This window comes from Opisthorchis viverrini (genome assembly GCF_000715545.1).
Source record: "Opisthorchis viverrini unplaced genomic scaffold opera_v5_36, whole genome shotgun sequence".
NCBI lineage: Eukaryota > Metazoa > Platyhelminthes > Trematoda > Opisthorchiida > Opisthorchiidae > Opisthorchis > Opisthorchis viverrini.
In genome coordinates, this window is record NW_008751692.1 from 1,335,782 (window position 1) to 1,363,577 (window position 27,796).

At 45.4% G+C, this 27,796-nt stretch overlaps 1 protein-coding gene across 1 annotated transcript; it reads left to right on the forward strand.

The window, feature by feature from the left end:
* Positions 1-6,279: 6,279 nt before the first annotated feature.
* Positions 6,280-27,441, forward strand: T265_13093 (hypothetical protein; the record flags this gene model as incomplete). Its single annotated transcript, XM_009167150.1, has 14 exons — positions 6,280-6,327; positions 6,363-6,433; positions 6,471-6,576; positions 6,611-6,746; positions 6,782-7,158; positions 12,939-13,257; positions 13,470-13,748; positions 14,062-14,316; positions 16,856-17,215; positions 19,687-19,885; positions 21,191-21,570; positions 21,663-21,834; positions 25,784-25,938; positions 27,024-27,441. The coding sequence occupies 14 exons, from the start codon at positions 6,281-6,283 to the stop codon at positions 27,096-27,098; spliced, it is 2,931 nt and encodes a 976-aa protein (XP_009165414.1).
* Positions 27,442-27,796: the final 355 nt, after the last annotated feature.

The window sequence follows — 27,796 nt, forward strand, 5'->3', positions numbered from 1 at the left end:
AAACTGATGTGTTAAAATAACTTTACAATTAACCAAGGTTTTAGCACAAATATAGTATGACAGAAGCTGTAAGAACTATTTGCGTGGCAAGAAAAACGAGGAATACAAATGTCTCCGTCAAACTGAAATAGAGTTCAATAATATCAAAAATAAGAGTGGTCCATTTAAATCGCCAACCGGGAAGATAGTCAAGACCGGAGGCAAATTAAAGTCGCAACTGTGGGGAAGCACTATATTTACCATCCGGAGAATAATATGTGATTGTCATGACTTCCGCAGACAACAATACACTTCGTACTCGCAGTGCATACCAGAGCTGAAGGCACATCATTCACCGCAGTAAAACCCAGCTGTGCGTCATTTAGTTAACAAAGGTGGCCGATAATTCCGGCAGTAGCTGTATTTGTCCTGAGTGATATAGATTTTGCCGAATCCATTGGATACAAGCTGTAGCAATTCACAGTATGGCGTTCCATACTTCAGCATCGCCTTGTATGTGCCCAATTCCCCTTCTGTTTGCCGCCGGTTCCCCGGAAATCACAAACCGCCATAAAGCGGTAACCATGATTACGGTAGCCGTCGTCGCTCACTTCGACTACCTATTGTAGCTGCTGGGGCCGTGTCTATGTGCGACGCCGATTGCGGGGCCTCGCTTATGCGCGAAAGCCTGATTCAATGACCAACGACGGTTTTTCGTACCCATGACTATACGCGATACCATCTATCTTTAGTAACTATAGCAAGCAACAGGCCAGTATCCATGCGGGCAAGCAATAAAAGGCCCAAACTGTGCGTGTCACACTCACTGCCGCTTTCGATGTTACCTCAGTTGGCTACTCATCGTACCTGCTAGGTCCATGTCCATGTGCGGGCGTTAATAACCGGTAACCCAATACAACCTTATCTGTCTTACTCGCAACCGTGCGCGTTGCTGTTTACCTTTACTGCTTATGATAAGCACTGGGCCAGTATTTACGCAAACTAAACTATCACACAAACCTAACCTAACGACGAACGAAGGACCCCATACTCACAGCTGTACGCGACATTATTACCTTGACTACATTTTGAAACCGCTAGGCTGGTGACTTTATATCCTCAACTAGGCACAGTCTTAATCTAAAGACCAACACTGGCCCATCATACCCATGATTGTGCGCATTCATGCTTATGTCGGCAACCTATAGTAAATACCCTGCCATAATCTACGCCGGCCAATAAAAATGAGGCCCCAACAATCCATGATATCCTATTCTAATAGCCAGTGAAAGCCCGTCACACTCGTAACTATAGTCGATATCGCCTACCTTCGCTACTAGTGAAAGCCACGCTCGTAACTATAGTCGATATCGCCTACCTTCGCTACTTATCGTGACTACTGGGCCAGTGCCAATGCGCGGTGCTGTGTATGACTATGCCCAAGAGCCCAGCACAATGGCAAACGATAACCCGTCATACATATAGTTGTACTTGATGTCACATGTCGGGCCCGCGCACATGCTCATAGCTGACTATAACGCACCAGCTATACATAATCGATTAACCCAACGACCGGTGATGACCTTCATATCCATACGTCGTCCGCCATGCCTAAAAATACACACCCTTAAAATAACGTGTTTCTATTTATTCGATGCATCGGTACGAAATAATGTGTTCACTCTAGTTCTCAGTTTTTATTCGGGAGCGTTCCTGTAAAAACGAAGACTCGTAACATCTTCTGCGATATGATTTAAAACACATACTCAAACAAATTTTCAGTGGCTCACTCATTAAGAGTTTAATAAACCCCTTGTCCACAATTCCCGGTCCGTTTCCGCTCTGAACTTGGAGTCTTACGCTTATAAATGTAAACTCTCTACTTACTCAGTTAGTCGCATCAGCGATAACGAGGGGGCCTTGTGCACGCCGACGATTCGATAGAGGGCTTCGGCAACCATATGCGTCACGGAGTGCAGCAAATTTTAAACTAAATAGGGGTGTATGCTTGTCAGTCGTAGGACCGAGTGGTGTAGACTCAAGCCCTAGCACCCAAAGGTCACACACGCTATCAGATGTGCAGCCGTAGCGAAGATCTAGTGAGTGAGCGGGTGCTTGTTGTCAAGTCCGCTCAGTTAGACCACTAAATCCCATCGTCGCTCCATTTATGCTCACAGAATGTAGCCTGAGAAGAATGACAGTTCCGTCTTCCTCATCAAAACTCAACCATCCAACTCAAACCAATCACAGTAGCAATCTCACCAGCAAGAGGCTCCTTTTTGGGCCCCATCCAACTCATCGTTCATGTCAAAATATTGTGACCCATCTTCATTCCCGAAACCATGTCGAATATATCCGGATAAATGAGTTAGTAAGATAACTGAACCTGATGTGCTCCAGCTGTCTTAGATCTGGCCGGAGACTGCAACCACGCTGCAAGGTACACTACCGAAAATCCGATAACTAACTGTCACCTTAAGTATTCGGCGACACTGACCCACGCGAGCTATAGTTTTGAGACAACCGCTGTCAAACACCTAAAAACACCGTGATTCCGCCCTTCAAATAGACAAATTCTCAGCCATACAACGGAACAGCCCGTACTGCAGCCCGATGCACGCGTTACTTGATATTAACGGATCTACAGCTTGGACGCCATAGGTGTTCCTAATTAGTAAGCGCGACCCTAGTCTTGCAGGTTCGTGCATTGACCTCATCTGTCACACTGCGACCAATACTAATTCAACTTCAAATTTATATAAAACGCTGCACCACACTGCCTCTTTGCGTGCTTGTACCGGTTCGCTCTAGATCCTTGGTGCTATAATAGCATATATTAACAAAGTCAATTCGTGCTTGACCGCTGGTTTGCCGAGTACAGGCGTACCCTGTCCTCGTTAAATCACTCGTTGCCACCACCACCGTTTCGGTAAACGTTAGGTTTTCTCTCTCTATTAATTCACTCTATGGAAGATGCTAATCCTTCATTATCGATGTCTCCGCAGCATTAGTCAGGTCTGGTAGGAGCGTCGGACTAGTAATGCTGAGGTACGCCAGATGGTTTTAGGAAGACAGCACTCTCTCGCGATAGATGAATTACTCACGCTTCATAGGTTGTGCTGGTTTGGACATGCACTTAACATGCCAGAAGACCGTCTACTTCACAGAGTTTTCACTCTCAGCTCTGTTTTGAGTAAAAGCGACCGATAGGTGGACGGAGAATGACCTGGCAACGAAGTACAAAAACATTTACCACCAAGCTTAGTCAGGTGATCAAATGCGGCCTCCCTGGGGGGCACCCCGGGACTCAAAACACCAGTGGTTGATGACGTTGGCGGAATCGGCTCAATCTCACAGTCAGCGGCGCTTGTGCATCAAAGCTATCGCATTCAATGCGTATCTACCCTGATCAAACTGAATTTGCTTTCGCCTTCTGGGCTTGGTTGCTTGCCTCGGTGATCGAAGCTGTAGCACCTGGAACCAGTGTGCCTATGGCACGCGTTTTATAGCTGACAAATTAAAGTTGAATTGAATGTACTCTATCCCATCAGATGTTTTTTCAATATCACTGGGCTCTATTGGTCTCACCCATTCCCTCGTCTACCGAAGCTTCGGACTTCTGTAATACCTGCTTTAAACGCCCTACTTGCGCGTTATCCATTCTATCTGGCTTGCGATTTGCACCTACAGCGGTCTAAAACCCGACCATAAAAATACCTGAGATCTTACGTAAGCCTTGTTCTACCTCTAAGGATTCCCTCGGCCAACCAAAAATATCTCCCTCCTCACTGAATAGCACATCCCAGCCTGATCAACTCAAAAGTGGCGTCCGTAGCAAGTTGTCCAGAAACCGAAGTATTTCAGCGCTATGATGGCATGTCACTGCTATACCCAGTTTGATAGCACACCTGCAACTATGCCTTTCTTTCTCTTGACTGTACCCTATCACCCACTTGTTCCATCGCCTGCAACTAAGAACAAACTCACACTTAATCTGACTGTAACCTTATGATCGTGCCTGATGGTACACCACCCACAGGTTGGAAATAAAAATTATTATGATGACCTGAAACTTTCTGGGTACAATGGATGGGATAACTTTGGTCACTTCATCCAAATACACCTGCGCCCTTTCCTCCTTTTCGAAAGTGAGAACGATGTCTGCATACTCCAGATCGACAAGATTTTTGCCAAGAGATATTTAAAAACGGAAGACATTCTAGCGTCCATCGCATTATCTCGTTGATCACGAAATTAAGTAGGAGTAGAAAATGGCGCCCTCGACGGACACCGCTTTGCGTGTGAAAGCTTTTGGAGTTCCCTAAACTTTCCGTAACATCTCAGCACTTACCTCACCTCTTGTTCAAGACGATGTAAAAGATTTCACGGCCAACAACTCCCACTTCAACTGCACGCCATCTCCCCAAAGATACTCCTTTCGCATGTCAATAACCGCCTCCTCCAATGAAGAAAGGGAGCACCAAAATGGTAGCAGCGTTTGTCGGACGGCTGTGTTTTCGGTTTGCGTTTGCCTGGTTGTGGCATATATCCCAAGCAATCCCTTTAGGAATCGAGAAATTCAGTGACAGAAGAGCCAAAATTTTAACAGAGACCCACCAAATACATACGATATGACGCCTCAGAGGCAACTGGTTCTGCAAAGTCCCACGCTTTTCTTTAGGTGATTCTGAGGCTCCATCCTGAAGTCAACTCATTGAACAAGCACGCAACATCACCAGACCTCGCATAGCTAATGTCTCTGCAGGCTCCGAGCTACCTTAGTTGCACACGCACGTCCCTCAGAATCAAATCTGCCCACATCAGTTCCCATCAACTGCATAACTATAGCCTGCACCTGAATATCGACCATCGTTTTTTAAATCAAGCCGTGTCGCATCATTAATGTAGTTAGGAATTGTGATAACTTTTGACTGTCTGTCATCTCGGGTGGCACTCTAACTCACATCAAAGTGCTTTCTAGCAGGCATTTCAGACACCTTTTACCATTTTGAGTCTCCAATATAGACATGGCTGTCTTATTGCCTCATTTCAATGACAGCAATCTACCACCTTGCCTCTCAATGTACCCAAAAATAGCCTACCTACAATGACAACCCAAAACATTTCATCCAAGATGTTTATAGACGGAGCTATTAGTGAACCTAAGTACGGCGTCGCAATGACGGTACCGCGACAACCGCATCCAGTCTGTCCGTAGTTCACCATTTCTCTAGTATTTCCCAGGCGTGTGGGTTACCTGCACTCATGAGACCGTCTCGGGCCGTTTAATTTCTCAAGGACTTGAAAGCAGTGACAACCACATTGTGCCATCTGTTTGCTCGGCCCACTAACCCAATAGTTCATTCAACGGCACGATCGGTGGCCATGTACATCGCTGCAGATGAAACCTGGCCTTTCAGCAGATACGACATATGCTGAACATAATAAAAGAACAGAAACTTACTAGCTGTGACGAATTCCTTGACTTCCACGGGACGCTTGCCGCAACCGTAGAATTTTTCATATAGAGGTCGCGAATGGCCGCTTCATTTTGAGTTTGGGACCACGTAAATGTTGTGATGATTGTCTGGGTGCCTTTGAGTTCACTTCCAAATTCAATACGTGAAGCACCCAGCTTTTCCACAGAACTACCCACCGTTTTCACAGGCACATTGCGCGAAGCCACCGACAGCCATTAAGCTACGAATTCAGCGCCCACAGCGGACTCTGAGTTCCTTCGAATTACTTCTGAGAAAACTGCGACGTCATGTGGAGATTTTAAAGGCAGGAATATGTACCATCGGATGCAATAAATTTATGTTAAAGATTACCTCCTTCAGCGTCCGGTTCAAGAGGAATTTTGGGTGTCCTTCTTATGCTCGGCCTGGAACCGTAGCACTCCAACTCTGAAACTGGAAGGCGCGCCAAATGTAAGGAAGGGAGATCAGATTAGGTAAAACAAACCCCCCAACAACTAGAAACAGTTTAAGGCGCCTTTCGGTAGTAGTATAAAAACAACGAAATGTAATACTTTTACGTAAATTTTTTCAGCACATTAAGGTTTCGAGAGAACGAGCATCTGCCAGCCAAGGGGGAACCTTCCGTTTATGGTCAAAAGCCGCTGAACAGCAGGGAAAAACTATATCCGAGAACCTAAGCATTGATAATGGATAATAATAAGTGATTCCGTGAAGCCATGTATAAGTAAAAGTATACTAGATTCACACAGAGTATCAATATCCAGAAGGCGCTCATTTTAGTGTGAAGGTCGCGCCAGTTTCGCTTTCCGCGTATTGTCAGGATGCAGGGTGTCGCTGCTTCCGTAACCGATACACTCGGCAATATCAAGTAAGCAATTCAGGTTGCGTCTAGTTCCACCTTAGACCGTGGCTGCAGAAAGTAACTGCGCAATCGAAACCAACGGATGCGAAGTATTTCACTACCACTAAGAAAGGTGCTTGATGCTAATTTTCCTTATTTGTTATCCTTAGGGGAGATATTTGAACTGAAAGCAGAGCTAAATAGTGAGAGAAGGGATAAGAAAAAGGAAGCAGTGAAAAAAGTTATCGCTAGTATGACCGTTGGAAAAGATGTCAGGTATTCCTCCTCACATCATCTGCCTAATACCTAGTGCTCTATTCCCTGATGTTATCAACTGCATGCAAACGGACAACCTAGAATTGAAGAAACTCGTCTATCTCTATCTCATGAACTACGCGAAAACTCAACCGGACACTGCAATAATGGCAGTAAATACCTTTGTTAAGGTAAGCAGTAATTTGACGCTTATTCACATCCTAAGGATTGTGATGACCCCAATCCATTGATTCGCGCGCTTGCTGTCAGAACTATGGGCTGTATTCGCGTGGATAAAATAACGGCGTATCTTTGCGATCCCTTGAGAAAGTGTCTCAAAGACGAAGACCCATATGTTCGAAAAACTGCAGCTGTTTGTGTCGCCAAACTTCATGATATTGACGCTGAACTAGTAGAAGACAGTGGTTTTCTTGAATTGCTCCGAGATTTACTGTGTGACAGTAATCCCATGGTTGTAGCAAACGCCGTGGCCTCGATTTCCGAAATTTTGGAATCGACTGTTTCGGATCAAGCGAGATCTTTGCTCACTTTTGACGGACCGGTAATCAACAAGTTGCTCACAGCGCTCAATGAATGCACTGAGTAAGTTCCATCTGTAGTCACATTCATAGGCACGTCTCGTTGGATGTTATAATTTTTATTTAATAGTTGTTTTGTACAGCCACAATTCCAGTAACCCTCCACAAATATTTACCCATGTTTGGTAGCCAATTGGCAGATTGATTAGTACGTATCTCCAGACTTGAAGTTATCACCTTGTGTTGGTAGTCGAGCTTCAGTGCTGCAGTTTTCCCGCGGTTTACACCGGCTGGAATTTAGTTCCTCAATTTCCCACCGTGCATGGAAGGCTAAAATTAGCGGTCTGATGAAGAGAAGCTAGTCCCCGTTCTACGAAAAGTCGTGTTACGAGGTGAATACTTATCCACGACAAGTGGAAAGACGATAGAATGTTTCAGATGGCCAGCATTCCCATCTGAATGGATGCTGGCCTCCCCTGAGGAAGGGCGAAATGAGAAACACTACCGACCCGGTCGCCCCGACCTAAAGCTGCCAACTTGACGTGGTGGTCGGGCTTCAATGCTGCAATTATTCCGTGGGCTACACTGACTGGAACTTCGTTCCACAAGGTGCACCCATGCCAGGGAAGCCAAAGGAGAGCAGCGAGACCCCGTACTACGAGTAATCGTGCTGCGAGGCGGTCTGGCGATGAAGTCGTGCTGTCCTCTGCGACAGGAGTGTGAAGCAGTGAGGTGTGTCCATATCTATGGAAGAAGCGATGTTGCCTTTCCCCGAGGAAGGACGGGTTAGAAAAGGTCGGCCCAAAAAACCGCGAACTCCGATCGCCCAGCGGTTGACCGTGACCGCCGGCGCACTATCCAATACGGTCGAAATACTTTTAAATCCAAAGAGCCCGGTGCTGCTCAATAGGCATCTACTATGCGCAGGCGCATCAGGAATGAGGCAGTAGTGTCTAACTCCCTGCGCCCTCGGTTTAGGCCGACTCCCTGCTGCCGAGCAGGTCAGACTGTTGGGTCATCGGCTCCGTGAAGGGTGCCCAAAGTAAACCCTACTGTCCGCTGCCTCGTGGGTCAGACTTTGAGCCCGAGGCTAGAGGCAGGGTCCCCAAACAAAACCCCACGTCCTCCCACTGCCTTGTGAGTCGGACTTCTGAGTCAACGGCTCCAGGTGGGATACCTCAACCAAACCCCCTTCCTCGGCGTGGGCAACCGGGAAGTATCGTTTGTCCGCGCAGTTCGGTGTCCCTCCCCAACCCCTTCCCACCGTCACTGGGCCATTTGACTGTCAGTTATCTGACCGACGGGCCTTATGCTCGTCGCTGCCTGCAAACATTACACAAAATAACACCTCTTAATCCACGAGATCCTTTCTATATAGGAGCTTTTAACGTCCATACTCTGTGTCAAATTGGCAAACAGGCAATGCTTGCTGAAACCCGAGCGTGGTTATGCATCTCATAACGCCAAGGATGAACTCAGCTCTTTCACATTTCTCCCTCCGTGTGTTCGGTGACCCAGAAGCGATGACTCGTGGAATGTATGACGTGGGAATGGCACTCAACCCCAGAGCTGAACGTGCTTTGCTGGATTGGATCCCAGTGAACAGCCGCCTTTGCGCTGTCCGGTTATCCAGTTCAATCAAGCTCAATGTCTCGGCATGTGTCTGTGCCTGTTTGTAGTGTCGGCTTATGCCCCAACAGACTGCAGTTCTGATGCGGAGAAGGATGCTTTCTATCAAGAGCTATCCGGGCTCATTCTCCAGGCAAAAAGCACTGACATTGTGATCCTTGCAGGCGATTTGAATGTTCAAGTAGGTCGTCTGAGCTCTTTGGAATCACATTTGGGTGGTCGATTCGGAGTCGATGCTCGCCGCGCAAATAACGGAGACCGACTCCATCAGTTGTGTGCTGATCACGAACTGTTTCTGGCAAGTACAAACTTTCAACATAAACGTTCGCACCGCGTAACCCGGTGGCCACCAAACTACAAATCAGTCGTGGACCCAGTCGGACCACGTGGCCATCGGCCACCGGTGGAGAGCGACAATTCAAGCCTTCCGTTCCTTCAGGGGCATATCACTTGATTCCGATCACGCCATGTTTCGTGCACACCTGACAGTTCGTTTCCATTCAGGCCCTCGTAAGTCGGCAAGAAGCACGCCAATCCACTATCTTCGAAGAACTACCATAGCTCAACGCTATCGATCTGAGCTAGCCCAACAACTCTCCACAGTAAACCCACACCGTTGTGGCAGTGAACATGTGGATGAAGCGTGGCAAAATGTGAAAGGAGCTATTTTAGCGGCATTCAGTGTTGTCTGTTCGACTTCTCCAATTTCACCACAAGACCACTGGATGTCATCGAGATCGCTATCCATGATGGATGCCAGGAAGCCATAGCAGCTAGCAACGAGTTCGACGGTGCACGCAAATTCATCAAACACCAAACTGTGAAGGGTTTTAGGAAAGACCGAGAGCTTTGGTGGACATCGAAAGCCCCGGGAGATGGAGAAGGCCTTTGCTACGGGAAACAGTCGTGCCCTATATCAACTGGTACGATCTACTGGCCCTAGGAAAGCAATGGTCAGCGAAACGATAAGTATAAAAATAGCTCATTAGTACACTCGCGAAAACATCGACTGGAAAGATGGGCCGAACACTTCGAAGAACAGTTCAACTGGCCTCCTGCAACAGCACGGGCGAATGAAATGCAAACCTTGATCTCCCTGACAATGATGATGCTGGTGACACTCGGATCACGCGGTTAACTGTGACCATCATTGAACCATTCAGTGTGGTCGAAAAACGAATAAACATTGCTACGGAACCGAAGCGGCTTTAAATGCATCTTGTGTGCAGCAACACCAAATGTCGGACTTCCATACCTGGGGCCAGGTCATACCTCCTGCAGCCGTGTGGGTCGGACTATTGAGTCATTAACTGTGGGATGTACCTCCTAAAAAATCAACAACCGCTCTCTCGTGGTCCAAATCTTCAAGCCAGAGGGTCGGGGTAGGGTCGCAAACAAAAACTCATGCATCTTGTGTGCAGCAACACCAAATGTCGGACTTCCATACCTGGGGCCAGGTCATACCTCCTGCAACCGTGTGGGTCGGACTATTGAGTCATTAACTGTGGGATGTACCTCCTAAAAAATCAACAACCGCTGTCTCGTGATCCAAATCTTCAAGCCAGAGGGTCGGTGTAGGGTCGCAAACAAAAACTTACCTTTCCCCACCGCTTTGTGGTTCGGACTTTAAAATCAAAGGCTCGTGATTGAGCACCTGAGCCAAACCTCCCTCAGATTGGTCACTCACTGGTCTTCACAGCTGTTCATTCACGGGCCGCTCCGTACACGTCCTTGAACACGCCACTTAAAATACAAATGGGACACTGGAGGTTGTGGGGCGTTTCACGTGTCTTGGAAGTTTTAATAATTCGGACTAATGTGACAGATGAAGTCGAAAGACGAATCTATAGGGCTCGAGTCACGTCATCCAATTTTAGACCATAATTTTGTGGTTAAATCGATATATGTCTGGTTTGTGTCAGGCTGTGTTGCATGTTTCCTTGCCGCATGTCTGTGTAACTCGGTTTGTTCGATCAGCGGAACTACGACCTCTTCAGGTCTTCGTTCACCATTACCCCAGAACCTTGTTTTTTGTAAGCTGTTGTCGGTGTATCGGCAACGACGCAGCTAGAAAGTGGTATTGCTCAGTGGTTGGAGCGCGAATTTACTGACCAGAAGGTTCGTGTTTCGAACACGACCTCTGCCTCTCGATTTTCCCTGTCTAGGCTTGGGCAACCTGACAGTACCCCAGCCCTCGTCCTTCTTTCGGGTGGCATGGCAGCTAGGCACCGAAAGGATTTTGCAGCTGAATGACTTGCATGGATGAAGTTACAATTGACGAAGCAGCTCACGGTCTACCAAGGTTGTTACTCATAGACGGCCACTTCTGTTCTCTGGATGTACATCTAACTTTTGTACAACCAAGCGTGACCTGTGAGACACCAGGGTTCTCCTAATGTCGACTAATTGGCATTAGATTTGATATTCATGGGCTTGCATGCACAAATGAGAGGTTCAGTCCTGCCAAAATAACCGTCAGATGTTCAGTAGGTTCCTTTCACTTCGTCCGGTGGTACTGTTTCAACTTGTTTTGTCCGCTTCACAATTCGGCTCATCCCGTTTGAACCGCATATCGCAGTGAGAATGAAGCGAGCGCATACCGGGCCACAGGTGAAAGTTGGGTAAGCGTTGCTTCCCGCAAAATACTTCCCAACCAAACGCCCATTAATTCTGCGTCTTTCTGCAGCCGAAAATAAGTTTTGCAAAGTATTCTGTGAGCTAAACAGTTGCACCACAGACTTTGTTCGAGAGACGTCCCAAACTTGTAGATAGGGGCAAAATGGATCAGTGGTTAGAGCGTGGACTTACTGACCGAAAGATCCGTGGATCGAACTCGATCTCTGCCTCTCGACTTCCCCTATCTAGGCTTGGGAAACCTGGCAATATCCCAGCTCTCGTGCATCCTTCGGGTTGCATGGCAGTTAGGCACCGAAAGGGTGCTACAGCTGAACGATTTTTTTTAGGTGTTTACCATCGTGTGGGGTGCGACCACTTGGCCCAGACGTTTTCAACAAGCATTTTTGAGCCTGAAATCTTAATGTGAAGTGGGACGAGCACTGAGTTTTTATCACTGATACTGCTACCGTTGATTGTGTTTTCTCTCAAATACACGGACTCCATTTTAGGATAACTTAGTCCTGTTTTCCCCGGTCAGAGGTCCACACAGATTTCGACCCACTGCTTTTAACGTCCGCTGCATACCAGAATTATTGATCTTGTTCATTAAGCAGCGAGGCATCATTACTGCTGATTTCTACATATTTCCACATGTCACGCAGTCGGTGTGCGCACATCCACTTGATCACGTCTATCCTGGCTCGATGTTCGTTTCAATGCTTATATGAAGGATAAGTGCTCGTCAGATAAAATTAAACTTTCTGTCTTTAGTCGAGCCTGGTTTCTAATTCGTCCTGCTTCAATGCGCCACCGACTGGTGCGACTTCATTCATTTACTCTTGAACGATCTATAATGATGATCGAAAAAGACAACAGTGAGTGGTTGTTCGAAACTCCACAGGTACCTCGATTCATACGACAAAATACTATCTTTTTGAATGAGTTGAGGCGCGTTTTGTGCTCTGATGCTTCAGCGGGTGGCCTTTTCACATCACCTGTCTTGTGAGACACTCATTCAATCCAAATCTACTGCCCTGGTCACTCTTGTTTTTAACTTCAACACGCCTCGTGTACAAACGTTCGTGATGCGAAGAGTCGTCATAGTCAATCGTACTTCGTTTGAATTATGTATGCGCTAGTAGTCCTTCAATCGCCGACGATATCTTGAAGGGTGCCGCACATAACTAACATGCGCCACCTTTTTAACACAATAGAAAGGCTACGGAGGCGGACGGGCCCTTAAGTCAGGATATTCTTTGTGAAAACAGCACCGAAAGTTGCAATGTGAGGAATGAAGTTACGACAGCAAATGCTTGATAACAGTTAGTTGAGGGTATAAGCTAGTCTGTTCCTGACATCTATGACCGGCCAACGGAAGCTTCTGACAGGTGGCTTAAGGTCACTGGTTAGTCACCCGTCCCATCGGAGCACCAATAATTTGACAGACGGGGGTTGTACTCACTTAGAGCCTTCAGCCTGGTGTAGTGGCGCAACCCGTTTGTTCGTTACTGTTTTCCCATGGGGTATTGGAAGATGCTTTGTGTGATACTTTCAAGGAACACCTTATTTTTATCCATCCGTGTGTTTTACTTGTTTCAGATGGGGTCAGGTGTTCATTTTGGATGCAATTGCCGACTACACTCCTGTGGACGATCGGGAAGCACAAAGTATCGTGGAACGTGTAACACCTCGGTTAGCACATGCGAATGCTGCTGTTGTCCTCTCTACAGTCAAAGTTGTGATGAAAATGATTGAACTCATTGACCCCGAAGCAGAACTTGTATCCACAGTCACACGAAAGCTAGCTCCTCCCCTGGTTACTCTGCTCTCCGCGGAACCGGAAATTCAGTATGTAGCTCTTCGTAACATCAACCTTATCGTTCAAAAACGAAAGGATGTCCTCAAGCAAGAGATGAAGGTACTCGTTCTGTTATTTCCGTGAATTCCCTCATGTTAGTTTTCTCCTGTTTTTCGTGCTCCATACAGCCAGGCTTGGAACTGGACTACCTGTGGTATATAATGTATTAGCCGGTTTTCCTTCCAGCAGACTGGATTAACCTGTTTTATCAATGACCCGAAGTTGGATGTTATGACCATTACCGCAGTGCAACTTTTCCTCCCATTTTTAAGGTCTTCTTCGTAAAGTACAACGATCCCATTTACGTGAAGTTGGAAAAGTTGGACATCATGATCCGATTGATCAATCAGTCCAATATTGGTCAGGTTTTGGCTGAGCTGAAAGAATACGCGAAAGAAGTTGATGTGGACTTCGTTCGCAAAGCGGTGCGTGCAATCGGTAGATGTGCCATCAAGATAGAGTCGGCTGCGGAGCGTTGCGTGAGCACCTTGATCGAACTGATCCAAACAAAAGTGAACTATGTTGTGCAAGAAGCAATTATTGTGATCAAGGTTGGTTACTAGAGATTTTTGTCCCAACGGTTTCTCCAGTGTCCAGTTAATTTCCACCCCTTGTACGTAATTTACTTCAGCTGCACTTGCGAGCTTCAGGCTCTTTATAGTAGGGTTCGGTAACGTCGCGTTGATCGCCCATTTTATGGCTGATGTTTTTTTTAATGCTAGTCGGGCCTCACGCTGTTCAGATACGATGCACCAGTTTCTATTGCACATTGAAGATTCATACTTTGGCCGTATGGCCCAAATAAGATGTAAACAGATAATATTCAGTGAACTTAGGGTTCATATTCCAGCTTTTGTGTTTCAGGACATCTTTCGTAAATACCCAAACAAATATGAAAGTATCATATCCATACTGTGTGAGAATTTGGATACTCTAGATGAGCCGGAGGCCCGGGGTTCAATGATTTGGATTATTGGTGAATACGCCGAACGTATCGACAACGCAGATGAACTTTTGGCCTCTTTTCTGGACGGGTTCCAAGACGAAAATGCCCAGGTTCAGCTACAACTGCTCACTGCGATCGTTAAACTTTTCCTCAAACGACCTTCGGATACTCAGGTACGAATGAGCATTTTCGTCTTCCGACACGTCATATTTTCGCTCGATATCGTGATAGCTTTGATTAATGACTTGAAAGCTCCGAGCGCATATCTTGAAGCGTTAACCTTTCGCTACTTTAGCCGGACAGGTATCCATATTTTATCCCTAATACGTGTCACTGTGCACGCATACCTCACTACCATATTTTAGTGGAATTTGATTTCGTTAAGGTCCTTTCTGAGGAAAGAAGTTATGGCTAATTGCAAACATTCTGATGCGTAGACTGTGATTCGTCTTGCCTTTACGAAATGCTTCTTGGTTTTCGTCGCCACCTACCACCTAAACCTCTCTTTGACTTTAGCGGTTATTTCCACGTCATATTCTGGTACATCACTTTGACAAGTGAGTTAAACCGGTGAACAAAGCTGAATGCTCAACCCTTAGCTTCAGTGATCAGCACGCGAAAGTGGAACTGACATATTGGACAGAAGAGCTAAATTATGCCCAGTTTCTATTACGGCGGACGTTCTGTATCTAATCTATACCTTCAAATGGTTGCACAAATTTTGGAGAGTCGTCTTCAAGTTCCATGTGACCATGCTGCGAAGTCTGCTTATAATAAACTCTATCAGTTGTTTGATTGTTCGCACTATTAGGTATAGAGAGTACTGTCACGAACATTACGTGACTTCTTTTTACGAGATATCCCTCAGCTGCCTTTAATCAGGGTAAATAGACCCACAAGGATTTCCCCAACATATAGACCAACAGTAACAGGTGCACCACAGCCCAACACCATCCGGGCCTGGACAGCTAAACCCGATTCATGGAGATTTGAAGTTCGAAAGGAACTTGAAGAAGAGCAGAAGAGAGGAAAGCGTCCTAAATGTAAGAGAGTGCTTAGTTCGGTTGCACCTCGGATCAGTGTAGTGGGAACGGTAGAGCAGGCGCACACCGAAGAAAGCTTACTTAGATAGCCTTCATTAATTAGAGACCACGTTTAAATGGCCAGAATTTAGTTGAAGGCTATGGTTTAAGAAGCGTGGATAATTTGGAGAAAAATTCTTGTAATTGAAGTTTCAGGAGAAAAGTCTCACTCCTACTACTGTCCCGGAGGCGGAGAACGCTCATTAGGGAACTAGGGGTGGCTACTAGATAATCGAGACTAAGTTACTCCAAGATGACCTTTCGCGGAGCGGGTTTTTCGGTGAATGACGGTAGTTTAGACGTGATGCAGAGCCGGGAGACATGTATAAATTTGTAAGTTTGGAAAACTGCTCTGTTCAATGGTCCCCACATAAGGGTGGGCGTTTAAAGCAATCATTATGTAGACTCAACTGAGACGGACTAGGGCTAGTCAGAGTTGATCAGATAATGAATGAAATCACCGAAAGCAGAGGAAACAAGAGAAAAAACGACAAGGAGCACACGACCCGACCTTTTCGTTAGGAAATGTCCAGTCACGTTTGGTAAGCCAGGATATATTTTAGGAGTCTAGTTTGGCAAGCAAGTCATTCTTTTCTACTTGACCCACAGGGGCGTATTTTTTCGTCTCAGATCTTTTTGTATAAAAATAAAGCCTGTGGTTGTACAGCATGGAATAGACAGGATTAACACTAATTTTGTTTTTTATGGTGATACCAACGAGGTGGATCCCTTGGCTGGAAAAAGTACATAATCCTATTACGAACAGAGGAGAGTAGTGTCATGCGATAATGCGATTGGGACGGTCCGGACAGCTGCATTCGATACTTGCACAGTGTTGGAAAGAATTTACAATGAATCCCGCTTCTTTGGCTGGCAGACACGTGACTAAACCAGACGAAAAAATCACAGTTGATTCCTACATCGGAATATCGAATGCTCATCTGTTCCGTTATCCCGAGAAGGGCGTGTTGAGAAAGCGGTTTCTTCTCGTAGTAATGTCCCTATCAGAGCATTATTTCTGTTTCGGATAATTGATTTTAAGACTGTCGTGGACACGGGTATGTACATTAACCTGTGTAATGACGGGGTTAGCAGACAACTGAAACAGGCTTTTTGGTACCGTGGATGAACTGAAGAGTAGGATTATGCCTGAATGTGAGGACGAGAAGTGGCGAGAAGTGTGCACAGTCGCTGTATTTTTTGGCGAGCGTGCCTTGAAGTGTTCCGATTTCTGGCAATGATGATGACGAATGTTCTGCACCCATTAAGTACATAAGATTACTTTTTATGATTTCTTGTCATAATAAATCGAAATTGACCGTAAATTCCTTGATAACTCATCTTCAGCGGTGTGTTGAACATATGGATGCTCAAAGTTGAAATGAGATAAACCAAAGATCTTGGTGTGGCTTGATATTATATCAACCATGATGGGAACTCCCTAACTTTTGAGCTGTCCGGTGCTTTATTCCTCTCCATGAGGCTTATTCCACCAAAAGATGACTGTTTTCCTGGGAGAATCTGTCTGTCTTTTGGTGCTATCATTTCCATCTGAACTGGGACACTACTAGTTGGTTGGCCTCTTGAAACGACTGAGTGATTTTGGTTAATCGATTCTTAACTCTTTTAGGAGCTAGTTCAAACAGTTCTTGGACTGGCCACTCAAGAGTCGGATAATCCAGATCTCCGAGACCGTGGTTACATCTACTGGCGCCTTCTGTCCACCGATCCAGCTGCTGCAAAAGAGGTGGTATTGGCCGAGAAGCCGCTGATCTCTGAAGAAACGGACATGTTGGAGCCAACACTTCTGGACGAGTTGATTTGCCACCTAGCCAGCTTGGCGAGTGTGTATCACCGGCCTCCAAGCTCTTTCGTGGAAGGGCGTCATACTACCCGGCGTCAACTGCCAGCACGGTCTGGACAGACTGGAGTGGAAGGGGCTGCGCGGGACGGAGGACAGACAGTTTCACCGACTGTTATACCTACCCAGGTTTGTTTAGGTTTATTGACCTAGTTTGATAGTGTCTTTACTTTGGTGGAATATTAAGTGGACAGGCCAGGTGGAAATCAAGCACGGCCATATTACTATCCTTTGGAAACAACTTCACTCTAAATAACTTCACTTGGTGACTTGGTACTTACTGTCAGCATAAAGTCACGCGCCTTAATCTGCCTATCGCCAATTTTCATTGCAAATAGTGTCCCTGGAACACCGTTTCGTTATTCTTGAACAATGGAACATTGGGCTTATTCTTCAAATTTTGGTTACCAAATTGATTGCGATGCATTGCAAACCCAAGTGCAATGACTCTTCCGTACAATAAACGGCCTGACTGCCACTCTTTACCTCCCCTCCTTGATACAAGTCACATAGGAAGCATCCCTTTGTCAGTGTTGTCCAATTACGCTTATAAAAATACTGCACTACTGAAATGGTCACACTCCACAGCGAACCCTTATCGATTCTATTTAACCCTTTGGTTGAGAAATGCTTGTTGTGGGCTCGGATGCCCCTTAATTTGGTGCCTAATTCACAGCAAGGTTTTGGTTATCATCAGTGGGCTACAGCTCCTCGTGCACTGTTCACCTTAATTTTTAGCTGCACACCTGTCCAAACTGTATTTGATGGTGATGCCGATGAAATGTAAGTAGTTTCGAGTTGGCAACATCGGAGGAGGACCCAAAGGTTGTCTTGAGGTCTGGTTTCCCGGATTTTTCTCTAACCACTTCTGCGAAGGCATGGATTTGCTTTGGAGATGTCACGTTTCTGATCGTCCATAGGATAGAAAGACCCCAAAAATGTTCAGAGCCCCCAGTTGGATAGCGTCACTATTTGCTGATTGCAGATTTTCAGTACTGGAAAGAAGTAACAGGTTGTTTTGTATGGCGGACGTTAACAGCGACGAAAGAAAACATCATAACGTCTTCCTGCAGGACGCTTGTCACACTAGATTCCATAAACAGACGAAGCACGCCCACCGTACCATCATTTTTGAAAACGGTTCACTGAACAGTCATCTAGAGGTAAACCTACATTAGCTACCCGTTTTTCTGTGACGTCTACCTGTTACATTCAGCTTTGCTTCCAGTGAACGGAGTCCAACCACCCATTCCTGGCGGTCCTTTGCACGTAGTTCCGGCGATTCTGTTACCTATCGTACTCCTTTAGTGGCTCATCCATCATCGGGGTATTTTCCTCAATAATTCTACTTCTCCTGTCTCTTGTGTGAAGATTAACGAACTCTTCGTCTTGTCTCGTAGCTTCCTGTACATGTCGGTCGATGACAAGGCTTCTGCAGATGCTGATCGACTGTTGGCTCATGTCCCGTAGATCCTAGACAGCCTAAAGGTTTCGACATTTACTATCGAACCCAGAAGTGCATAGAAGTTGTTAGCTGACCTTGCCGATGACAACACAAACAGTGGCCCTGATGTCATGCTGTCGTTGATGATGATGATGATGTCCATAGCCTGTTAATGGGTTGTTGTGGAGGCCTTAGGCAACTGGCATTTCATCGATCAAACTATCAGTTTTAGGGATCCATCGATCTTTCTATCCAGGTATTGTTTTTCATTATTCGGCATATATATCAACGATCATCACGGGGTAAGCTGATTATCCCCTACTGCTGTGTTGATTCTCGCAAAAGAGCAATTGATTATCTAAGTCATTTGTTGCTTAGAGAAAGGCACTGTGGGTCCTGTAGACTATTTAGCTTCATCATGACATCCTATTCTTGCTAAATTCTGTTACGCCTATTTTACGCCACAAATTCCACAGTCTGTTACTTGGTCCATCACATCGCTGCTGCTTATTTCAGTGTCTGAATGTACAATTTGTCCATCCTCCGGTTGACACCATATACTATCCTTTTTTCACCTTAAAGATTTAAATTACCCTCAAGTAACCCGGCAACGAGACTTTTTCGCTCTCCGCCCAGCGTAGTTGTAATAGGTTCCCGAGCAGTACGACGATAACACTCAAAATGGATTCCGCTGGCGAATTCGTCTGAATCTCTCGCCGACTGTTTTGTCCACAGCTTTTGATAAGATCGTTGGAACCAATTTACTCTCATCTCGCCAACTGGTCTCTACAGATGGGTGGGAATGTTGTGCTGCTTTTCGCAAGGAGCATTGCTTTAAAATTTAGCATCGATCTAACTACAGTCGTAGGGAAGTTACTGAATCCTTCTGTAATGTGTGACTCATTATATTCTCATTCCGTTTACGGACTCTGCTGTGGACTTCATGTTAACCGGTGTTATTAATATACGTTGCCTGCATCGATTTTATAGTGCACTTTTGTCTGCTAGTTTTAGTAAACACTACACAAGTTAGCGCACCACAAATTAGCGCTAAAGACTATGTACACTGTTCGATGCCATTCCCCTCTAACGAACTATCCCTTTATATCCTTGATACCATTTTTTAAAACTACGAAACCGATGCTGTTTATTTCAGGAAACCCTAATTGGTGACTTGTTAGATATGGATATCGGTGCTAAACCGTCTGCCTACGATACTCCTGCATCTCAGTTTGCGGGTGCGATGTTGAATGAGCCTGGTCGTACCGGAATATCTGACCTGCTTGGTGACGGTCTTGATGATTTGCTTCCTTCTGTCGGTTCTACTGCTCATGGGTCTGCACCCTTCGCAGCGCGTGAGTTGTAAAATCTTTTCAACTGCCTCATGTGTACACGCACTTGCGTTACGCACGCATCTGTAAGGTACTTGGAGATTTGACTCCGCAACCACAGTCCGAAGTTCCTATTTCATTCGTGTAGCCGAGCTGCATACACAGGTTGTCACAAACAGTGATTGTAGCAAGCAGATTGGTTATTTTTCCTCGTTGTTAAACATCTAAAGACAACTAACTTCGTTTTGCAAGGTACTGTTTCCGAATCGGCTGATTCACACCTTTACAGCAATCCATGCGCAGCATGTGTTTCCTTGTGTGTAATAGGGGACAGATATCATTGGGAACATTTGTACAACCGAAGCTATAGGAGACGGACCGTTTATCCTTCAATGTACAACGTAGAGCTTTGGCAGCTCAGGGCTCTTGTCCATGCAGTTTCAAGGTTTAGTCACTTTCACGTATCCTGTAGAAGTCGTCCAGAATACTTCCACTGTTTGTTCAGTACCCTCAGGGGGTGAGATGGCCCAAGTAGGTAGAGCGCGAATTTACTGACCGGAAAGTTCGTGGTTCGAAGCCGACCTCCGCATTTCGACTTTCCCTGTCTAGGCTTGGGTGACTCGGCAGTATCCCAGCCCTCGTGCAACCTTCGGGTGGCATGGCAGGTAGGCACCGAAAGGGTGCTACAGCTGAACGGTTCAGTACCCTTATGTGTTATCCTTGAGCTCATAGTAATCCCTAGCTTAATACCATATTTTCAAGATGGTAACAGTTTGATTTCATCCCTCTTCATCAGCTGCAAGAAGTCTGTTCTTCCTAACTGGTTCACCTTGATGTAGCAGCCAAATCTTTTTCTCTTTAGATAAAAGTCTCTCGAACGCACTTTCCGATGTAGTACCATGCTTAAGCGTGGTACTGATACCGATATCCTTACACGCTACAATGGGTGGAAAGTGCTGCTGGTAGAGATGACGGTAGGCCCTCTTAGTTGAATGAATCGCGATGGGAAGAAAATAATACACGTGTAGTCAAACCAGTTTTTTTCAGTTTACTGAATTCCAAGGGATTAATCGACTAAAGCTGTTGGGGCAACCGCTTTATATCCGGGTCTACTTTTCAATGCTCGAGTTTGGTTTGTGCACAAATTTACTCATGAATAACTTGGCCTTCGTGCGAAATTACGGTCCTCTGGTATTATTACTGTCGATGTAACATTTCTTTCAATCACTGGCACTCACGCAAATTTCAGACGGATCTTGACTGGTTACCTTTAACCAGTAGTTTGCATAAATTACCGACTGAATCCATCATTGTCTATTTCTCAAACAGCTGCAGGCTCCTCTGCAGTGGATACGTTGGCGGATATTTTTGGTGGTTTGGAAACAACCTCTGCAACGAACTCTTTTGGTTACGAGCCTCCTATGGCAATGTGGCTCGAGGCCGGTCGCGGAAAGGGACTCGAAATTCAAGGTACTTTTGTCCGTCAAACGAACCCCGGGTTGATCAACATGAAACTGATGTTCACAAACCACTCCCTCAGTCCGATGTCCGGTTTCGCCATTCAGTTTAATAAGAACAGCTTTGGTTTGAAACCTGCCCAACCATTGTCGATCAATTCTCCATTAGCTCCTCGCCAGTCTATTACTGTCACCCTGCCACTATCCACTGCTGGCGTAATGGCGAAAATGGAACCATTGATGATGTTGCAGGTAAGTTTCTTTTAGAAATTAAACATAGCCTAATGAACAAGAGATGCTTAAACGTACTCACTCTACTCTTTTTCCTAATTCAAACCCGATAGATTGCGGTGAAAAACAATGTAGATGTACTCTACTTTGCAACCTCAGTCCCAATGCATGTACTTTTCGTGGAGGAGGGTGATATGGAGAAACGTGTGTTCTTGGCCACATGGAAGGACATCCCAAGTGACAGTGAAAGGCAATTCACTTTGAATCAGATCAATTTGAATGCAGGTAAGTCTTTTACTTACTGCTATGTACCTGTTTCGTCGCGTCGGAAGACTCAGAGGTTAGAACACAATATTCCCATAATTTGGACCCATCACTGGTTTTCGATTACTGTTATCCGGGCCCGCGCAGTTTGCTGTTTTGTCTTATCCATGCCCACCTCAGGTTGCATAACAGCTGTGCGTGGAAAGGGTGCTACAGCTGAACATTTTTCTGCTTTTTCGGCATCCTGTGTTCACGTGTGTATCAACCCTTGTCTGTCTTGCGCTTCGGAATTGCTAATCAGATGTGCTCGGCAGTGCATCGATGCTAATTGTTATTCTCTCCTGATTTTCCGATTCCGTTGTGTGTATCAAGTCATAGTCTCATTTAATGGTCTACCTGTTCTTTAAAATCTTTTCTATTAAGTACCCCTTATCCCTCATTGGTTAAAGCAGTCCGACGAAGTCTAAACATCTCCTCACGACCGCTGGTTAAATACGGTTTTGCTCTTACAGTGTTTATCGATTACAAATGTTTTCTGATGCAAATGTACTCGTGTGGACAGTTCACAATTTTTGTTGTTGTTAGTGTGAGGAGATTTGGGAATTTTTGTGGAGATTCCATAAAAGTTTACGGTCTAGTTCCCGAATTTCGGTTCCGTTGTGCATAGTGCATAATCAGGACCAACCGAAAGAGCACTCTTGAAAGCACACATTGGGGGCACAAGCTCCCCACAGTTGCAATTTTTCCGTACACATTTCATATATGCTAATCCAAGAAGCAAACTGACATGGTTTTACTGATTGATTTGATTAGAAAGCAACGTCAAGTACAACGGAATGAAAAGTGATTTTTCGCGCCTATGTTGTACCTATGTGTAGTTTCGTTCCTGTTTACTAGCTGTAGGATATTCAATGAACGAACCATCGAGCACGTTCGAATGCCTTCGCCGCGACCCTTTAGCTAATTCGGGTTTTGCGTCTGTTGTCTACCTGTTTTCACTTCTTAGTTCTGCGGGATGATCTTGAATCTGTACGTGTAGAACTGTTGTCCAGTGTAGCTGCCTGATACGATAATCCTTGTTGCTCAGTCCCATGAACTGAATCATCCAGCGTTTGAACTTTGGGTGTGGTAATGGCGGGCTTAACTCAACTGAATGTACAATTATTCGCAAAATGGCTGTTTGATTTACTCCATCATCTCACCATTAGTCGAGTTCACCCGGAAATTAAAAGTCCACTTCCTTGATAGAGATTTTGTTTGTTTTTCACTGTGGCAATGTTTTCAAATGCTTTTGTTGAAATTTGTGACCATTTTTGATAATGTGGTAGATCTAGGCTACTATAGAATCAGTTGTATTTTCCCTCGTTTCTTGACCGATCTCTTTCGTGATGAGGGAAACAGCTTCTAGTTTTTTTCGGAGGGAGGGGGCACAGCAGTCTCTGGACCGTCCTCGAGCGTGAAGATGCTCTGGATCATGTTGAGTTAGACTTCAAGAGTACACGAGGAGCCTGATCAGTGACCTCGACCTGTGCGTATGTTGTCCTTCTGACTTTGAGCACAGTTAAGCGGCATTATCCACTTTCGACGCCATAAAGTTCGGGTATTTTTGAACAGGCACACAAACTTGATTTATAGCCCCACCTAAGCTGCCGTGTGCGTATTCAGCAGTGAACGCCGTGTACTACACGGATGATCGATCGTATATCCCAATGAACCAAACTGTTTCTTCTATTAGGAGTTTACAGACGTTTCCTGCCGGAGAGATGAGGCCGTCCCCTTCTTCGAGACCATCCTCTTAGGGGGTGCCATATCTCTCAATGCAGATAATTTTGACAGTCATTTCGCAGCCGTAGGAGTATACTGTTTTCGGGGACATTTCGATGCTTATATATATATATATATATATATATATATATATATATATACCGGTGTGGGCTTATAGATATGTATTGTCNGGTCGATCGTATATCCCAATGAACCAAACTGTTTCTTCTATTAGGAGTTTACAGACGTTTCCTGCCGGAGAGATGAGGCCGTCCCCTTCTTCGAGACCATCCTCTTAGGGGGTGCCATATCTCTCAATGCAGATAATTTTGACAGTCATTTCGCAGCCGTAGGAGTATACTGTTTTCGGGGACATTTCGATGCTTATATATATATATATATATATATACCGGTGTAGGCTTAAAGCTATGGATTGTCCGAGGGCTTTTTTGACTTAGATGGGAACAGCCTAACAGCTGAACCGAATGGTGTCCATTGTGGAAAGACTTTGGGCTGCATTACTAATAAATCGAGCCCAGAATTTATCCGTCTGGTGTTCTGTACCTAGTCATCATTCGTCCAGTGTGCTGGGGCATTTTCTTAGGTTCTGATCTGTACGGCGATGGTCACAGAAGGTCACTTGTAGCAGTTAGCAGCTATCCGATAATCAAGGAAATCTAGACTGGATCTGAGTAACTTTGTCTGCGGACGGATCATGCTGTTTGTTGGCTGCCGACCAAATTCAATGCGACCAGTACCGATGCAGCCGCAGTCGCTGCAGCCCCACCTTTTTTTCTGTTCCCATGTCCAACAGCTGCGGTGATGCCCTCAGGTCTTGCACGGTTCACCTCTCTGGCTCGAAATTGGCGATCGTTAATTTGACCGACTTACACGGCGGTGACTCCGTTGAGCGGATCATGTGGGTGCACCTATAGAAGACAATGCAGTAACTCGTCCTCAAAACACTTACTCCCTACGGCTATTAGAGGACTTTAAATACGCTGATTAGCAGTGTCTATCTCATTAAGTCTTGTTTAGCTACTTATCGGCATGAAATTATGAGAGAACATCCACAGGCCTCCGTATAAATGGTGACGGCTGATACGGATTTTCACCCTTTCTGTTTCTCTCTGTCATGCGGCGGCGGCGGCTAGACGGTGTCCAAACTATTGCGAAATTGGGCCTCATTGGCCAGGAATGTGGAGACAGCATTATTAACTTTTTTCAAATGGAAGGGAAAGTGCATGTGCCTATAGAGCCATCCTATTTTCCGTGTATGCTACAGCGTAAACTCATGATCCAGGACACGAAATCCTTCAACGTATTCCCTGTAACTCAATAAAAGATGGTGCGTTGTTGTGAGGCGTTTCAGGATTTCCGTATCTGCGACCGTAGACTGACTCCAGAGAGTTCACAATGAAGTGATCAAGAGACATGTTGAGGCCACAGGCAGTTGTAAGCTTGCTCAACATTGCAGGCTACGTTGACTCAGTTGTGTGCCACCCACGTCGAAAGTGGTGTCATGTTTTGCACAGAACTCGGGTTGGCACAAACTAAGGGACCAATGAAGTACAAATTGTCAAACGGAAACGAGATGTACGCTCCGCTTTTGGTGTGATCGGTTCCCCGGGATAAGATTCATTGGGTTGGGGACTGTAAGATATTAGTGATCCTGCTCTCCCGCTGGCAGATTGGTGCTGGACCCATTCCCACTTTATTCTTGTTTTCATCACAGTACTTCATTTAAGAGATGGTTGAGCGGTGCCAATTTCAGTAATAATGGCCTCAGCTCATGTTAGAGTTCAGTGGTTTCTTCAATTCTGTTTGGGTCGTACTTCCGGAAATTCAGCAAGGAATCTTTTGCCCATTTGACGAATCAATACGGTACTCCTCAACTAGAGACTCCCTGAAGAGAGGTCATATTTTAGAAGTTCGTGGCATCTTCCCCTGTCAACGAGGCCTAATGTGCGGTCCTCAGGAGAGGTCAGTTGGTCTCTCTCCACATAGTATTTCTTGGGGATACGATGACATACTGGTCTGTACGGTTACTTATGGCTCGTCAATCAAGCGAATCGCGTGCACATTTCGTAATTATTCAGTACCTCCCGCTCGCCGTAAAACAGTCGATTTAGTAAGACACTTTTTTTAACCGGTTTCCTTAGGTTGATGAATCAGATTGGAGAACCTATGTCTGTTTTCTTTACAGATGCCTGCAGTCGAAAGCTACAGCAAAACAATATTTTCACCGTCGCCAAGCGCAACGTAGACGGACAGGACATGCTCTACTTGACTATGAAAACCACGAACAACATCTGGGTACTCGCAGAACTCAAAATTCAACCGGGCAATCCAACCTTCACGGTGAGTATTTGACACCTCTTAACGATGGTCCTCCTAAACACTCTGGACTCTGTTTCATTGCCGGCGAGCCTTTATGCCTGGCTGTTCTAGGTGAAGCATTGAAGTGGAATCTTGCTATGAAACCGTTGTGAGCAGTGGACTTATTTTATAGTCGTTCACATTCTATCAGTCCTAAAGGGCCGAAAAACGTTACCCTGTAATTGTTCGTGTGTAGTGAGTCTTCTTCTTTGGCGCATGGCAATTACTACCAGCCCTATTTGAGTTTTCTTGTCAGACTTGTGTAGCGTCTGCATGCTTTTCGCATTCAGGCTCGTTTCACTGATCATGGTTCAGCTACATTCCTGACGTCGTTTTCAGTTCAGCCCATGTATGGAAACCGGAGAGCATCCTCCTATCGAGTTTCAAACGTGACTCCGAAGAGCGTAGATCATAACTTCACGACCTCCTGTAATGGAAAAAAATCGGTAGTAACTTTTTGGTTCACTTTCCCCCTAATTCAACAAAGCAACACGAACCACAACGCCCAACCTAAAGCTAAAACTGAAGCCGCGGATTTCCGTCCTTGTATTCTAGCTGACTAACTTTCGATGTTTTTTTAACTTCCACTGCCCAAAAAGTCCTTATCTGTGACAAGTGATCGACTTATATACTGAGCTTGGTAGTCTTGTGGTAAGGTTTTTGATACCAAAAATGTCCGTTTAGTGGAGCTAATTAGAAGAGCTCTGAAGGAGTGCTTGTGAGCTAACTACATTGAATTTTAACAACCATTGGTCGTACCAACGCGTAAAACCCCTCGATGATAATTTTTCTTATCATTTTCCATCTGCTGAACTTCTGACATACTACTCACGACTATTGTTTTCGACTTCGAGTTTTTTATTATGGTGGTTCTTTTTTTGTAGTCTGACGAGATTGTGGCGTTCGTGAATTTCTTTGCTTCATGTAGTTGACTGCAGTTGTTTGGGTTCAACTTGCCTCAACATTGCATTCAGTCTCCAGTTGTCCTTGCGCTTGAAATGCCTGACGATATGAAATGTTACCGCGCTGCGCGACCAGCTAACTCTTCATTTCCACTTGTTTTTTAGCTCTCACTAAAGTCACGCATTGTGGATGTATACCCGCACGTTCACGCTGCGTTTGACAGCGTTCTCAGATCCTAATCTGTTCGGCTCGTGGAGTTTCGCGGAAGCTATGGAACCAGCTACTATCACACTCCCCAGTTTGTTGGATATTTACTGTGCACTTTGTTGTCGTTTATCAGTTGCACGACTCCTTTTCGGTTCATTAGCAAGTGGTGTCTACTTCTATTATTCTGTGATTCTCGGTAGCAAAATTTCGTATCCACCACTCTCGGTGATAATGCTTATTTCCCGACCCATTCCATTGACAGGCTACTTTATGGTCTATGTAACACCATGGTCTGCTTCAGTTGCTTCTACCTTGCTGCGTTTTCTGTGTTTTCCGTCTTAACTAGTCCATTTTTACTTTCTTCAGCTGAAATATATCTTCTATACTATAATTTGTGGTGTTTTTTTGGAAAGGTGTGGTTAGAAGCCCTTGGTCATGGTAGTGCTAAGTTTGTCGATCATCGTGGATATGCAGTTTATGTCATGACAGACTACGCAGTGTGCAATCGAATTTCCTAGATCTCTTGTTGCATACTGCTACTGTGACGAACTATGCTCCCTGAAGCCATTTCTTTCCTCATATAGAGCGGCGTTTCCGTTGGAAGCTGAATAATGGTCTGTGAATCTACCTCAGTTGGTGGTTAGTATTTGCTGTCACATCCGTTGGCCCCTTTTTAAATAGGTCTAGATAAGTAGGTTGTGCTTTTTTCCCAAAACCTTGTCACGAAAAG